This window comes from Sesamum indicum, linkage group LG15 (assembly GCF_000512975.1).
Source record: "Sesamum indicum cultivar Zhongzhi No. 13 linkage group LG15, S_indicum_v1.0, whole genome shotgun sequence".
Taxonomy (NCBI): domain Eukaryota; kingdom Viridiplantae; phylum Streptophyta; class Magnoliopsida; order Lamiales; family Pedaliaceae; genus Sesamum; species Sesamum indicum.
Window position 1 is genome coordinate 7,551,942 of NC_026159.1, and position 17,207 is coordinate 7,569,148.

The window sequence follows — 17,207 nt, forward strand, 5'->3', positions numbered from 1 at the left end:
GCTGAACCAACAATTTTAATTGCGGTATACTTTTTACAATAACATCTTGAATTTTTATATCTCAAATCAATTTTTTCTTCTTTGGACGAAGATCTTCTAGAAGCATAAGACATTCTACAAAATTTTTAAAAAAAATATTACTAACAAAGTGTTTCAGTTTTCATAAAAATAAATTACAAAATAATAATAAATAGAACAAATAAAATTTTAGTTACCTGTAATTTTATCAAACAAACAAGTGCTGCAAAAATGAGGTAGAATGTATGTTATGTTGGTATTGATTTACAAGGGTGAAAAAAGGTGCATTTATGTCAATTCAAATAGAAGAAAGACTAAAAAACCTTCAGCCTTTCGCACTTCCAGAGCCTGTAGGCAACCTTCCGTCGGTTTGTCACGGATGGGTTTTTTTTTGTTAAGTCAATCTTTCCCCTGTTGATTTGGTAAGTCAACGTTTCCCCTTTTTCTTTAGTTTCTTTCCTTTTTTATAATCTTCATTTCTTGGAAAGTTAACATTTTGCTTTTTCATTGATTTTTTATTTCTTCAACACCTCCCTATCCTAATATATCAACCCTTTCTTTCTTATTGATTTATTTCTTTCTTCAACACTTTCCTATCTGAAAAATGACGATCTTTTCACTTCTAGTTTCATTTTTCCTCCGTAACTCTCGTTTTTTTCTTTTTAATGGGGATTGATTGAAAACAAACAACGGTGTAAACTTTCTTAACCGTTTGGGAAATTTGTGAAGTGTAGATGAAGTTCGGTATCTGCTTATAATTATAAAAAGTATATGGGTCAACTAATAATTATAGGAAACCTGAGGGGTGGTGAATGTAATTTACGATTTTGTAGTCGCGAATAAAACTCGAGAACCTGCGCGGAGTTCCCTTTTGCGCTCAGTTGTTGAACAAACAAAACTTGCTCCAACACGTTTGGCACAGAAACAATCCAAAATTTTGTAGGTTGCAAGCGATCAGATCTCATCAAAACTCAGAAGGAAGACGATGCAGCAGCAAACTGACACCACGCCGTCATCCTATTACCACCAATATTATCAGAACGCCACGGCCGCCGATCCTCCGCCGTTCAATGCCGTTTCGGCGGCCCCTTACGCCTCCGCCCCTCCGGTGACGGTTTCACCCTCCGATTACTCCAATTTCCCGTCCACTTACCCCTCCTTTCCCCCGAACCCCGATCATGTCCCTAACCCTCCTCAATATTCTTTCCCTCACCTGCACGACGTTTCTCAACATCATAATTTGTACCATCAAAATCAAGCCCCTGTAAAATACGATCATGTGATCCCTACAAACCCTAGCCCTAACCCAGAACCCAAGTATGATCCCTCATACTCCTTGAATTATTCATATGGCTCTTCAGCTGTGCCGTATCATGGGAATATGTTTGAAAGCAATGTGGACTATGCAGGAGATCAAGGATTATATGATGGCGGCGTTTACAAATATAATGGTGGTCAAATTGAGTCTTCTTATGGGGGGAAAGGAAGCCGATCGTTTGACTCTGCAAGCGACGGTGGTGTGATGTTTGATGATTATGGTAGGCCAATTAATGTTGCTGCAGGAAAAGAGCCGAGTGGACACGGGAATTCTTTTCCTAAGATTGTCAAGGCGGTTCCAAAGGTAGAGGATTCTGAGGATGTTAAAAGTGGTATCCAAAAGTTCCGTGTCAAGCTGTTGTCTGAAGGGTTTGGTCAGACTGATATGGACGTTCTTTGTCAGGTTTGTTAGATTTGTTGGTTGGGTCTTTCGTTTTGCTTTATTGAATTGTCCTTCCTTGTCAATCATTTGGATGTTAAATTGTTGCTTGGTTTTATACTTTGCCAATCCTGGATAAAAATATTGCTTGTACACAATGCCAAGTTTACTGATTGCCAATATGAGTAGACAGTGGGGACAGTGCTTAATTGTTTCTCATACAGTTAAGCATCTTATGGCGGTAATCTGAATACAACATGGTGTTGTGTCTAAAGCTGCCTTTCTGAAGTGAGTGTTTTGGTAATTCCATCTTTTTATGTTAATATTTTTAAATTGATTTTAGATTGGTCTGGATGGAATTCGGTTTTTGGATCCAGCAACTAGTCGGACATTAAAAATATATCCACTTGAGACAGTGACTAGATGGGAGGTAAGTTTGTGCACAATGCATATTAGTTGATGCATTTTCAATTTTTCGATGAGAGATTATTTTGGGGCTTATCCTATTTCTATGCAGGTGTTAGATTCATATATCTTTGCATTTTGGGCCAAAACCAGTGTTGATCCAGAACCAAGGCGGATTAGGCTGAAATCAAATAGTTATACCACAAACAATATTCTGGACACTGTGACAGCAGCCAGCATACAGGTTGGGAGATTTCGCGAATCTTATTGCTTATCTTATTACAACTCTTGCTGCAAATCTTCAATGTCTTGTTTATTGATTAGTGGCCCATGCATGTCTCAGTCGTTTAATCTGTTCATTTGTGATTGACTGAGAATCTAACACTAAACCTTATCTTTGTTTCACATGTCTTCTAGTAGAGTAGAATGATTTGTAATAGCTGGAAGGATTTTATGTCGTCGCACAAGTACTAGGTTCTGGAGTAGAACAATTGGATTTTGCTCTCTATGTTAGATGCTAGCCTTTTAGTACTCCTCCATTGCTCTATGATTTGTGCTTTTATTTATTAGCAGGGTTGGATGTTCTTCATCAAACTCGGATCTTGAAAATCCATAATATGCAATATTACATAAGAACAAACCCTTCCTCAGCTCCTCCTCTTATACTAATATTGTATTAGTGCAAATAAGTAAATGTGATTAAACATTTTTCACATTCTGATGGACCTAGTGAGAGTCTTGCTCTCGCGTTTGAATTCCAATGAGTCTAGAAGTGTGAACAGCTGGTGGATATGCTGAAGCATCTAAATGATCATGAAATGAATTTACTTGTGAATATTAGTCCCTTTCCAGCTACTCATAATGTGTGTTAGTCAATAAAGACTTGTGCTGCAAAGGAGATAATTTTGGTCTTCCTCTCCTTGGCTAGTGAATTGGTGTCAGGACCTGCAAACTAAGACTATGTTGATAGATTTGATGCCAGCCCCTTTTAGTTCTGGTTTGACAATTCACATGAATCAGGGTTGAAGTAAGCACAATAAAATACAAATGGTTTAGAAGCCTCGGAATTATGCTTCTTACCTGAGGCTGTATGATGACAATTATATTTTTATAGGTTATGAAACTTTAACCTACTTCTGTAATTGGAATTCACAAAGTAAAATTTATCCATATTCAGCAACAAGAAAAAGTTTATTGCACTGTGAAAATAGTAACTTAAAAGAACAAAGAGGAAGAGAAGCAATTCTGTTGTCGACTTGTTTTAATATCCATATAGTAGCTTCGGTAATTTTGGTCCATAATGAGGATATAGCATAATTTCCAGATCGAGTTCTCTTATATATATTTATGACATTGAACATAGAGAACCAACATTCGGCACTGCTCTCTGCTGAACTTACTATGGCGTACTGCATGAGGCACATTTTTATGATGTAACGATATTGCAATGATGCATTACCTGTATTAGTTACTAATTTCAACATAAAATTGTTTTACTTAATCTGACGCTGTAATTGCATCTGCATCTTTGTCTTTTATGAGCAGTCCAAGGAGATAGGGTCAAGCATTAACCCCTCAGATCTAGTGAAGGGAGCTGAGCCATCAGTTGAGAAGAAGAAGGGCTTCATCGACTGGAAGAACTTGATAAAGCCAGTCAATGAGGAGAAAGATCACTGGGTTAGATTAATATTTGTATTGATTTAGTGGTCATTAGATTGTTTTTGTGATTGCATTATTATGAAACACAAGATATTCTATTTCATATTTGTTACCAACTGTTTTTTACATCTTACTTTTAGGTCCCAGATGAAGCAGTAACCAAGTGCACAGCTTGCGGGACAGATTTTAGTGCTTTTAATCGGAAGGTAAGCACTCTCATTTAATGGTGGCATGAGTTAGTTGTCAACATCTGTTGGAAGTGCATAGAATTAAGCATTTATGTTTTAGAACTAAAAGAAACTTTTTGAAATGATTGAAAATAGAATTCTTCAATCTTAAGCTACTATCTATGGTGGTGTTTACATCCTTGCACGGGATAATTTAGGATGGGATGGGACAATACTAAATGGTGGATAAAATTTAATCTTGAGTGAATAATCCAACATCCAGTTATGTGACAAATGTGTGGCTGCTGGAATTAGAGTGGGATAACTTATCCCACCAAACCAGTGTTTAAGTCTGGGCCAGCCATTTCTCTAGTAAACAGGGGAATTGGTTGGATTGGGCCATTTATCCAGGCCAATCCAACCATGTAAACTAGCCTTAAAAATTTTAAGAAGAAAAGATTCCTAGTTTCTTGCATCAACCATTTAACGCCTCTTATCCGAAAGCATGTAACATGAGTTTGCAAATTACAAGACTGGTAATTTATGAGAAATAGTTTGTATTCTGCCTGAAAAACATTCCTTTGCATTTATGTCTTTTATGTGTTTGTTTTTCTATATCCATACTTCATACTCTTTTCTCATGGTGGTCTTGTTCGTGTTTGTGCATGTCATCAGCATCACTGCCGAAACTGTGGGGATATTTTCTGTGACAAATGCACACAAGGCAGAATTGCACTTACTGCAGAGGAGCATGCCCAACCAGTTCGAGTTTGCGACAGATGCATGGTACCCAATATTGTATATATAATTTCTTTTGTTGATTTCATAGCCACCAATTTGAAATTGGGTATTCGTGCATCACTAGTATGTAGAGTCTTTCATTTAAGCATTGAAATGCTAGTGCTTCCGGAGCTTCACTGCAGCAATGAGCCACTACATTGTTATAGTGGTATAGTAGAATTCAAATAATTCCTAGTTGGAGAATTCTAGTTAAACTAGAATGCGGTTCAGGAAAACAATCACCCCATATATGGTTCATTGTTGCAATAACTTTATTATGCTTTGACATGTCAGAGTAATGGTTTCAGTAGCCATGTTGGGTACACAGTAGTAGCATTAGCCCCTCACTATAAAGATCTAGAAGTTTATGATTTTCAGCAGCACATTGTTATAGTGGTATAGTAGAATTCAAATAATTCCTAGTTGGAGAATTCTAGTTAAACTAGAATGCGGTTCAGGAAAACAATCACCCCATATATGGTTCATTGTTGCAATAACTTTATTATGCTTTGACATGTCAGAGTAATGGTTTCAGTAGCCATGTTGGGTACACAGTAGTAGCATTAGCCCCTCACTATAGAGATCTAGAAGTTTATGATTTTCAGCAGCACAGAAGAATGAGTTCGTTGGTTGGATTACGATTGGACAATAAATCTTCCTAAACTTGCTTTTCCAGCATATTGCTTCTGCATCACCAATGTTGCTTCATTCTTTTGGCCAGCGTACTTGCTCCACATATCATTTCTCATAAAGTGATCACATTCTTAAGCTCTATCATCTCATTGAGGATGGGAAACCATGCTTCCGGGTTCCCAAATTGAAAGAAAGGACCAAATCTTTTGCCCAAAATTTAATTTAGTTCACCCTGTGAGGGACTAATTCAGACTTCATTTCTTGATGAATGGTGACTCTTGTTATTCTACTGATTTCGGACTTTGTAACATCATCTTTCATACTCCCCAAAGCCTGAAATGTATCTTCTTTTGATTAATTTTGTCGTTTTTATGCGACATTTTGTTATTTATACCAAGTTTTCTGCCCCATCCCAGAGCTGTTGACTTTAGACTAATGGGTTACTGTATTACAAAGTTGATACATTAAGCACCTTCATTCCACAGACTGTACCCTTAATCACTAAAGTATTATAATGTGGCGCACCACCTCAGCCGTATGCCTTCAGTCAGGTGCTGTGGACTAGTAGATGTTTTAACTTCTCTGTGCAGTATCCTTCTATACCTCAGGATGCAAGATGGAAAATATTCTTTCACCTCGAATTTATCTTCTAGTTTGGGAGCTATTTTTAGCATTTTATCTGCATGCAACATTGTCAACATTGGATCCTGCCAATCAACCCTTAATGAGGTGAAGAATGATTAGTAGATGTATCTTTCTCCTACTTCTAAAGTTGACCTAATTATGATTTATGCAGGAAAAATTTCACCCTCAGCTTGGTCTTTTCCCACAAAAACTAGTAAGCCCTATCCACACAAGAACACCATCTCTAATGTTCCACGCCCTTTTCACATGAAAATACAAGCCAAACCAAGCTTAATATGTGTTCCCAGTGGAGAAACGTAAGCCATCACACAGATTTCCTTAAGAAACATAAGGAAATGAAAATGCACTAGCAATGTTTATGGAATAACTCCCAACCTTACAGTCTTATACTTTATTCCTCAGTTTTCAGTACGGTCAAATGGGATCTTTTTGGAAATTTAGCAAAATTCTACGCATTTAAGGATCTCAAATCTTTGCATTAACCTCCCAAGTCTTGGAGACTAGCACCCCTACTCAATTTGGGACTGTGGAATCTTTTAAAAGTTCAGAGTTCCTAGTTAGCAGAAATTTTGTATGTGATATATATTTTAGACTTGATCATGGTTTGCTTAGGAGGAAGATCCAAAATATTATTATAATTAGTTCATTGGGTTTAATTGTTTGCACCATCTGAATGTGTTCCACTGCGTTACTCATTTTTCTCCGCCTATGGTTTCCTTTCCTTCTCTATAGGTGGAGAAAAATGAGTACCACCTATGGAGTTGGGTATCAGTTAATTCTTCTGCTAATATAACTTGATTTCTTATCTTCCTTCTTATTTTATTGTGATTATTGTTCTTTGCAGGCCGAGGTAACTCAAAGGCTGAGCAATAAGGTCGCACCTGGTAGAGTTGCTGGGTTGCAGAGCCATGAGGAACTTGCCAGAAAACTTCAGGTAGTGCAGAATGCAAAAGTTGATTATCCTTCACTTTGTTTCCAATATATATTTTTTATTCCAATTCTTACTGCTTGATGTGTAGTTACATATTCATATAGGCTGTGGGGAGTTTATTTATGATTGTATACAACTTAGTTGAGACAGGATAGAGAGGGAAAGTCTTTAGTCAATTTTCCTTGGCCCAAAAATCTCTAAGCTTTGGTTGGTATTGCATTTGAAACCAAGTGAATGAGGTACTGCATTTTGAATTGAGTCTATTCCTGTCATTTCTGGGTTGAGCATGACGTGATGGCCTAACTTAGAGATCCCAATCTATTTCTGAGTGGCAAGGTTATTAGGAAGCAGTATGGTCCAAACACATATCCATAAAATGACAAGATGTTTTGCCTTTAAACCTTTGTCTTATGAGATAATACTGTTGTACATGTATCTCTTTTTGAGTTGTCTCCCTATACTTCCGTTCAAAAAAATGTTGATCTCTTGTTGGCGTGAGATCATATATTGTCCTATCAAACATTTTCGGAATACGTCGGTTATGCCATGTTAGTTAGCTATTTCCAGAGTTTCTGCCAATTCAAACCATCTGAATGCAAGAACCTATGTCAGCCCTCTACCACCATCCAAGGGCCTGAGTCTGGTGTGAAAATTCGATCTATCTACGAGCACCCGACACAACAGAGACATTTATCTGTTCTTAAAAAGTATGAGATACTGGCAAGCGGACCACTTCAAAGTGATTTCGATGGATAGAACTATGAGAACTATGGATATTGGTTGTGAGAGAGTTGCTAATATTATGGAAATCTCATCCAATTTATGGGAAGACGTTGTAGGCACTTCATATACCCAAAAATCTCTAAAGCGTCATCAATCTCAGATAGAACACTTGTACTGCGTATACTAAAAAAGCAAGAGCTCCAATCCTTAATGGACTAAGTAAACTGATCTCACAGCAAATTAAACAACTTTATTCTAGGGCATTGAGGTATCTAGCAGATCAGAAATTTTCATCAATCCTGGTGGTGCTGCAATTTGGTGGTTCAGGCATGACCAAAAATCCTGCATTTTTTCAGGTCTGTTCCATCGTATAGAGGGTCAGAACCGGAAGAAGCTATTTCAGTGGTTTCATTATTTTTGCTAGTCTGTTACCCTCTATATTGAAATTCAAATTTGTCATTGGACTCTGGGAAATAAAGACTATATAGTGAAGATGGTGATTGGGTGTATGAGATGCTTGTGGGTGCACGCTAAAGGACTTGCAAGATTGGCTGTATTCTTCTGTGTTAACCATGTGATCAATATCTATGTACGTTTTTGTTAGTTTAGTGCTTTCCAGACTTCCAGTCTATTCTGACACAGAGGATCAGTATGAGGTTTAATAATTGGATGACACTTGGCTGTTTCAAATTTTAAGCAGTAGTAGTGTGAATGAATAATCTTAATTACAGATTTCTGATTTATCATGTGGTGGTTGTTTTCTATCGCAGGAGGAGATGGACAAGAAGCGCAAAACAGGTAATTATGCATACTGAGATATTGGTTCCCTTTGCACTGTTCTATGATCTTTGTATTATCAGCTAAAGTAATGTTAAACCTGTAGGTGCAAACCCTGAAGCCTCTGGCACAAGAACGAGAGAAGTTGCCTGTCCGATATGCACAGTCCATTTACAGGTTCTTTTTTTTCTTTTGTGTGTGTGTGTGTGTGAGCTGTGTACGTGTGTGTTCTTCTGTAGAATCTGTTCCTTCAGAAACCTTCAGGGAAATCAATTTATTTATTAAATTTCTTGTCATTTCACTTTGACAGGTTCGGGTTCCTTCATCTGGTTCTGAAACCATAGAATGCAGTGTGTGCCAGCACCCATTCCTTGTCAGTGCTCACTAACATGCGCATAACTCCCCTTTCCTGCACGTATAGATGGTTGATTTGGTTCATATTTGTAGTCAATTTGACAACTGCAATATGCGAGCATATATGCGACTTATTGCTAACTGGTTGGCAATGTGAATGCCAATTATTGTAAATGAAACTCACTTAGATTTCTATCCTGTTTATGATGCTCCACACTTTGTCGAAGGTGAAATCTGTGGCTTTCACATTTTTATTAACTGATACTCCATTGCATATATTTCAACAGCTTGTAATTGAGGATGTTCTTGTGCAATAAGAGGATATTGTCACTATCATGTGTGATCAAAACCTGTGTTGCTTCTAAGTTTTAGTTGAATCCTATTTGCCTATGTCCCCGGTGAGGTAGCTGGGAGGAAGAAGGCCTTTCCAAATCGGAGAACTGGGTTAGAAGTCTAGGTTTTTTCATGGCTATGATTTCACCCTATCCGTGTCTATATTGAATAAATACTTCTAGTAATATTTTTTCTACTTTATTCCATCTTTATGGGGTGCAAATTTATTAGGCGTTGGAGCTTGGGATGCATAGATGCACCCAAAAGAGTGGGTTGTCAAAAGAACCAAAAACTTCTAAACTTGAAACTTACACCTTAATCAGTTATGTGTGTGTGTGTGTGTGAGTTTTTTTTCCCGTGGAATCATAATTGACACCAAACTTTATTAGTTTTACCTCAAACCGACTGAAATTTTTCTGTGTACTTGTTGGGGTTCACGTGCATTTCATGAATTCATAAATAGACTAAGTAATCAAATATTTGATTGCTTAAAAAGGCCGCCCAAAAAAGAAAAATGATGCATTTGAGTTTCATGAAAGTGAGTGTTTATTTACTTTAATAGTAGTTAATTTCTTTTCTTTTTTTTTTTGGTTTGAATGTAGTTGTTGATTTGAATTATTAAGGTATTGAATTCATTTTTTTGTTTGCATTTACCTGAGATATCAAAATAAAAAACTTAAATTTTATATTATAAAATACTCAAAAATTAATATAAAGGTCGATTTATTTTTGAGGTTGCAATATGTTTTGAACTTTACCTTTGATATAATTAATTACTAAATAATAAGTTATCTTATAAATATTTATAAATAAAGTTATTGGCAAATAACAAATAAAAATATAAATATTATTATCAGATATAAAAGTCAAATATAAAACTTAAGAACCAAATGGTTCTAATAAAGAGATAATACATTGATTAAAATTTATACAAAGTTTTCTTTGGTATATTAATTATTTTCATTTAGTATCTAAGAATAAAATAGCATTACATAAATATATATATATATATATATATATATCAATTGGACACTAAAAATAGAGTTATTCATAATTCCTCTCGTACCAAAATGAATTTCATAAAATAAAAAATAGCTATCGAATTGTTTTAGGTTTTTAACTTTTTTCGGTAAATACTTCTTGCATTCTTCCATGTACTCCTTTCATAATTTTGCCCTACATTTGTATAAGTGTTCTTAATTCCTTCTCTTTTTTTTTTTTTCTTCTTTTTGAAGTGTTATAATCCTACAGATAAATAAGAGTAGATATGTTGTGCTTGTTTAAAATTTTTCAAAATTACATTACATATTAAATTCTTTAACGTTCGTTTGAATTATTTTTTGTATCATCTTTATGAGCTTCAGATTGGCCTAATGAATTTACCAATAACAATAGTTTACTCGCTAAATTCGTAATTCTCTACTTAGAGTTCGAATCTTTTAGAGAAAGTAGAAATTCGACGTATTATAAGTTAGTGATGGTCGACTCCCGACATACGGAGAATGTAGAGGCCGTCATTTTGTGTATTACATTTGGCCACCCAAGTTTATAAAGTTTGATTCAGTAAAATAACACTTGATACATGATTCCGCATAATGCTACAGAGACTAAAATGATAATTTTATTGCTTCGAAAGCGATTCAATACATTTCAACAGGATCTTGATACAAGTAGTTTTTGTATTTTTCAAAAGAAGGTAAGGAGTATATATATACTATCATCTATGCGCTACCTAGCACAAGTAATACAAAAATACTACATTAACCTTCATCTGTCCCAAATACAAGGTTATGATTTATTGGACAAGGACAACAAAGTAATTTTCTCCATCAAGTTAAATCATGTGGTTGTCATCTAATCTTCTTGATTTGAAAAGGTCTAAATTATCCCTTTAATTGCTTTCTTCCTCCATCAATACCAAAAGCCTAAATTTCATGGAGATAGAGAATAAGATAAAGAAAGGTTGAAGCCCATAAAAGAGTATTGAGGGCAAAGGCTGTCATTTAGTATATACTTAGTGGTGGTTTGATCCATTAAACATTGACTTTAATACCAAAGGGTTAAATGCATTTTATTCCCTTAATTTAAATTATTTTGCATTTTATTTCTTTAATTTTTTAGGATAATATTTTAGTCTACCATCATTTTAATTTTTACTATTTCAATGCTTTTCCCATTGGAGTTCACCCTTTTCGCAGGTGGAGGTGAACTTTGATGAAAGACAAGGACTGAAATTGCAAAAATTACACAAATGTAGGATCAAAATGCTATTTACAAAGTTAAAGAATAAAAAATACGAGAAAAAATGAGCCAATAGAAATAACAGTCTCAATTTTAAAAGGTCACGTGAGGTGCACATGCATATTTCCAATGAAAAGGGTAGTAAACCCGACGAAAATGAAACGAAAATCACAAAAATTAAAAAAATTCAGTTGCAAAATGCTACTCTTAAAAGTTAAAGAATGAAAACACTAAATAGCCTGAATTATGCGACAAAAATGCATTTAAGCCAAAAACCAAAAGCCTAAAGTTCATGGAAATAGTGAATGAAACATGCAAGCTCCGATCTAGATTTTATGGTGTTTGGCCAAACTTATTAAAAAGATCTTACAAAATCATACAGCTTGTAAGATTTTTTTTAAAGCTTATAAAATCTTAACTCTTATTTTATAAATACGTTCATAAAGTATTTGAATAAAATAAGATTATGAAAATTATATAATGTTACTAATGACAAATTTGTGATTAATTTGAAGAAATTTGTTAAGATCTTAAAAATAAGTTAGACAACTTATAAGCTCCCAACATCTTATTTTTAGACCTTATACGCTTTTTTTTCTAAAAAAAATTACCACACACTTTATAACATTTTATAAAATATTTTAAACGGCTTATAAATTCACCCGAATACCTTTACATATCCGTTTGTTTTATGTTTGGAGAGACCATCTAATCTTATTATTAAAAAGGTTCTAGAAAAAAGGTGCTGTTATGTCTCATCTTTTTCTGGTAGATGATGTTGTGTTATTTTCAAGAGCAGATGATCAACAATCTTGTGAAAATATTAAAGAGACACTTATGAAATTCGTGATGTGTCTGGACAGGTTATTAACTACCTGAAATCCAAAATGCACAATTACTCAAAATTTAGGTAAATATTTAGGGTTTCCTGTATATTATAAAGTAGTCTTCAGACAACAATTTGCTTACATTGTTGAGAAACTAGGACAAAAATGGTCTAAACTTTCAACTTTGGCTGGTAAGACTACTTCACTGTGTTTGGTTTTATGTTTTTGCTTTTCTCAACATAAAATAAAACACACTCAATGTTTGTTTTTGTGTTTTTATACTTTATCTGTGTGTTTTTTTGTTTTTCAACTTTCTATATAATATATATATATACACTTATATATATAATATAAAAGAGACATGATTTGACAATAAACAGTTATTTTTGTCTCAAAAAAACATAACATTAAACATACAATATTTATATATATACATATTTATATATAAAAAGATATAATTTGACAATGAACAGTGATTTTTGTCTCTCAAATCCCAATATCAAACCTACACCACTTATTTTAAAATATTTTAAATTACTTCAAAACACAAATCCAAACATGTCATCTATTTTTAACACACACTTATTTATCTCTATTTTTCTTTCTCTATTTCCAAAACACAAAACAAAACACTCAAACCACAAATTCAAACACTAGCTTCTGTTTTAAATGTATTTATGGCATGTTCAAGTCTTCAAGAATGCCATATATATATACCCAAATCTATTTGTGATTGAATTGAAAAAATCTGTTCTAGTTTTATTGGGTTAGATGTAATCTACCTCTTTTCATAAGGGAAATGAGCAAAAGACTTCTTGTAGGAGGAAAAAAATAATAATAAATTATTGTGTGTTTGGTAAATGACACGTGCGGTTCTTTTATTTTTTTTAATTTAAAGTTTAAAATAGTATTTATTTTTTTATTAAAACTCATTGAATCTTAATTTTAATCAAAAGTTCAAATTTAACTAATAGATCAACGATGTAGATTTTATCTAGTTCGGATCAACGAAAAATTAATAAAAGATATTTATCGAATTTGCTAATATTAATAAAAAAAATACAAAAAAAAATCTATATCTACATTCAGTTGACTTATTACTGACTCATTATAGGACAGATAGATCTTTTTATAACCAAATTATCCTCATACTTTTTCACACATTAATGCACGTGAGGAGGTATATCTTTACCTTTATAAGGAGAGTTTTATCCAAAAAAAAATTATTTGACCTGCAGTAAGTTAGTAATAAGTCAATCGATAAGTAAATATCAATTTTCATTCAATTGTTTTTGTTAATATCAGCAAATTCACTGAATTCTAATTAACGCAATGACTTATCTGTTAGACGGAAGCAAACCTCATGCTTGTTAGATGTAAATTTTCAAATTTCAAGAGGAGGGAAATGTAATTATCCCTAATATTTTTATAAATAATATACTTATATATATTAATATATTTAACATATAACATTACATATATATAAATAATATTTTATTTGTTAAAAAATCATTCCCAGATGAGAGAGGGCGTGAGTAGTGCACCATTGACCATAGAGGGATATTCTGCTCATTTTTTTTCCCGCAAGAAGGTTTTTGCACATTTCTTTGAAGGTAAATTACAATTTTTCGTAATTTTATTTGGGGAGAGAGAATTAAGGTACTAGGAAAGTCCGTCTAGTTAACTAGGAAATAGAGGGTGTAAGCAAGTATTAGGTCGACTGTGCATTCGGGGAAGTTGGGATAATAATAGCCCTATCCGGCTGAAAGTTGTCATTTAAACTTACTGATAATTAATTCTGTGTGAATAGAAATAAATAATACATGGTTAAAGAAATATGACTAGAATTGAAGTTGCCGATTCCTCTTTGTTGGGAGCACACGAGCAATGGTAAGTTTATACGCTAAATATGCATACTGGGAAGTCTCTCAGGACACGAAAAGACAAGTTCATCACTGAAAAAGCGACATGTTTTGGAACCAGACTGTACAAATGACGAGTATAATACATTATTCGCTTATAAACCGTCCATATCCTTCTAATTCCTATTACTTGATACCCAGAATCCACTAGTGCACTGACATAACTACAAAAATAAACCCTGTTCCCATACTAGTATCGGAAAGGAAATAGGATATGCTGCTTGCTATACACATATGGAACAAATTATCAGAAAGGTTGCAGGAAATTCAACGAAGTTTGTTTTGAGCTACAGCCTGGCACAGTTCATCCTCATAGAACAGGACTCTATTGGAAGCCAATGATTTGCAGATAGGTTTCTGTAGAACTGATGGCACCAAACACTTTGAAGAAAATGAAGACTCCTGAAAGAGAACAGCTGCAATTTGCCTCATCTCAGTGAACTTTAAGCGAGAGGGGGGACGAGGTCCATGCTTAGGTGCCTTTGGTGCATGTGGGCTTGTAATCCACATCCCTTTCCCACCTCCCTTGCTGCAAATGGTTTTTGTTATATTAAGGAACAGTCGATATATGTCAAAGACTTCATATCAGACTCAAGATGCTTACCTCACAAAAGGCCAGTGATCTGTCGGGAGTGGAGTCATTGTATTCAGCATCTCTTGCCTTGTTCTATCTGGAGTTGTGTAATTAAAGTGGAATTGTCTTGCTATAATAACCTTTTCCAATCATAGAGGAAGTCATATTATTTTTTTTATCATTATCACAGGGCAGAGTAAGACGGAAGTATTGGGTATGAAACTTACTGCCTTCCTGATTTTCTGAGAGACATGAAAAACTGCTCTAAGTTGATCATGGTGCAGGTGGCAAAGTATTTTGACCTTAATGATACAATATAAACCAATCAGATAGAAATCTCAACAATCAGGCAAAGGGAGCCAGAAATGACAAATGATAAATCAGCAAAGTAATGCCAAGTGACAAAGATCACTCAGTACAGTATAACCCAAACAAACATCCACAAATTCTACCCAAGAGAGATAGAGAGTCTTCTTTTCCTCTATCTAATTTCTGAATTCTCAAAGTCAAATAGTTAAAGACCACTAGAAAAGTGAAACTAAGAAAACCTAAGGAGCAGAGAAAGATTTCCAATATATGAAACCTCACTAAAGGAACATCTCAGCAATCCAAAAGAAAAAAGAGGAAAGTGATAAGAGATATGTCAGGATTACAGAACAGCAGTTATCTTCTACTATGATTTTCAAACATGAAAGTTTGGAACATGCTCTTACAAAGATCATAACCAATGATAAGTGGCCATTGAAAAGTGTTCGCAAGATCCATTTATAAACACTATCATGCAAATTTATAATTATTGCACACAATGAATTTAAACAGATGGAGTGTCAGTCAGGAGTTGATTAATAACAAATATATCCTAGAAATCTCCATATAAACCAAAACGAACTGGCAATATTATCCACATCTAAAGATAAAAAGGAGGACAGGTCCAGATATCAAGAATTGTAAACTACTATATAAAACATCTAACATGTTACAAAGAATACAAATTTCAATATCATAGTGAAGCTCAGGGTGAAATGTTAAATACCAGTAAATCAATGGGGAGCGATTCTAGCCTGGACTCTGACTCACATTCTTCAGCACGAGGGGTCTTTGGGGTGCTCTGTAAATTATTCTGACTGAATACATCAGGGGATCCAATTACTGGAGCAAACTGGAACCTTACAGGCGATAAAAGTGTGGGACTTTTATCAGTGTTTTGGTTTAGATGAATCTCGGGATTGTCACCCCCAGACTGCTTAGCGTTCAAAACAGCAACTCTTTTCTTCCCAAGATCTGTACACGGTTTAGAAGCCGATGCCTTGCTATTCCGTAGCTGAGCAAGAGCACCAGGCTTCAAATACTTATTTTTCGCATTTCTTGACTGCTTTTTCTGTCTCCCAGTTTTCGGTTGCCTGCCATTTGGAGACACCTTCCCCATGCTATAGGCTTCTTCCTTTCAAATGAACTTTTATCTACTCCGGAAATCTCCTTATAGTAAAGCCGCAGCTTTTATTTTTTTACCTTTATCTGTTTGCGTGTTGGAGAAAAATACACAAAATGAGTCAATTCAACAAAACCAGAGTAGGGTTTCTGCATAACCAACAAGAGCAGAATATCAAAGACTCCATATACAAATATCCATCATCAAACAACACAATAACCGAATCTTAATCAATTTTCACAAATAAAAAACGAAAAAGACATTAAGAACGAGAGAAACCCTAGCCTGCCGTCAAGACATGGAACCAACGACGGAACTTGATAGTAGACAGTGGAAAAACTAGCCACACAAACTAAAGTCCTAGAAATGAAAAATCACAGCTAAAAATCCACAAAGGAAAAAAAAAAAATCCAACAACATTACCAGAACACTGAGATGATAATAAAACCGCACAATTAAAAACATTACTCACCTTAGAAATCACGGTATAATCAGCCAGAACAGAGTAAAAATCGGAGAAGCTAAAAAAAAAAAAAAAGAAAATTGACAAAAAAATGAAAAATACGGCGAGGAGAGAGGGGGTTGGGGGAAGAGGAGGGAAATGAAAGAAAGGGAAAGGCAGGCTAGGGTTTTTGGTTTTGGGAACAAATTTTGAATGATGTTTGGATAGTGAATTTGCCCGCCAATTTTTGGAGCAACAGTTACCAAATTCAATACAATAACCGCAGGCAGTGGCCATGTGGCACCCACTCGCCTTTTGATTGGCAGAAGCGTTACGTGGGCCTCCTGCAGAGAATCCTATGCTACTCTGTCCCTGCCATAGATTCCGGGGGATAGATTTACTTGGGGTCCACTTAATTAGCTGCTGCTGCTTGTTATTGTCATAATATTACATTTAATATTTTTAATGAATTTACTAAAATACTTGTCAAACTTGAACATACCTCAACTTTTGCATATTTTACGTTTTGAAGTCAGTATCTAATGATTTATAACTAATCCATCAATAAAAATATTAATTATTTGTAATTTTTAAATATTTTTACACATACATTGAGTGTGTCATGCAATATTTTGAAACTCGAACCGTTCA

General features: G+C 34.6%; 2 protein-coding genes across 3 annotated transcripts; one reads left to right on the top strand and one right to left on the bottom strand.

Annotated features, from left to right (window-relative positions):
* On the top strand, nt 880-9,124 carry LOC105178178 (protein FREE1-like). Its single transcript, XM_011101580.2, has 10 exons — nt 880-1,738; nt 2,058-2,144; nt 2,232-2,363; nt 3,665-3,796; nt 3,919-3,984; nt 4,621-4,731; nt 6,848-6,937; nt 8,428-8,455; nt 8,541-8,611; nt 8,745-9,124. The coding sequence occupies exons 1-10, from the start codon at nt 1,004-1,006 to the stop codon at nt 8,820-8,822; spliced, it is 1,530 nt and encodes a 509-aa protein (XP_011099882.1). The 5' UTR covers nt 880-1,003; the 3' UTR covers nt 8,823-9,124.
* On the bottom strand, nt 14,142-16,737 carry LOC105178179 (F-box protein At4g35930). Of its 2 annotated transcripts, none has more exons than XM_011101581.2 (5): nt 16,587-16,737; nt 15,719-16,200; nt 14,913-14,987; nt 14,716-14,825; nt 14,142-14,640 (listed from the first exon to the last, which is right to left on the bottom strand). In XM_011101581.2, exons 2-5 carry the CDS (start codon nt 16,109-16,111, stop codon nt 14,379-14,381), a joined length of 840 nt encoding a protein of 279 aa, XP_011099883.1. In that variant the 5' UTR covers nt 16,112-16,200; nt 16,587-16,737; the 3' UTR covers nt 14,142-14,378. The 2 variants fall into 2 exon arrangements, with proteins under 2 accessions (XP_011099883.1, XP_020554634.1); XM_020698975.1 differs by having other exon boundaries at nt 15,719-16,263.

What these genes read in the sequence shown, in the direction of transcription:
- LOC105178178 (XM_011101580.2), top strand. Translation starts at nt 1,004, where the DNA reads ATGCAGCAGCAAACTGACACCACGCCGTCATCCTATTACCACCAATAT. An exon ending in ATATGGACGTTCTTTGTCAG is followed by an intron (nt 1,739 to 2,057) that starts GTTTGTTAGATT and finishes AATTGATTTTAG; the next exon opens with ATTGGTCTGGATGGAATTCG. An exon ending in AGACAGTGACTAGATGGGAG is followed by an intron (nt 2,145 to 2,231) that starts GTAAGTTTGTGC and finishes ATTTCTATGCAG; the next exon opens with GTGTTAGATTCATATATCTT.
- LOC105178179 (XM_011101581.2), bottom strand. Translation starts at nt 16,111, where the DNA reads ATGGGGAAGGTGTCTCCAAATGGCAGGCAACCGAAAACTGGGAGACAG. An exon ending in CGCTCCCCATTGATTTACTG is followed by an intron (nt 14,988 to 15,718) that starts GTATTTAACATT and finishes TGTATCATTAAG; the next exon opens with GTCAAAATACTTTGCCACCT. An exon ending in GATCACTGGCCTTTTGTGAG is followed by an intron (nt 14,641 to 14,715) that starts GTAAGCATCTTG and finishes AACCATTTGCAG; the next exon opens with CAAGGGAGGTGGGAAAGGGA.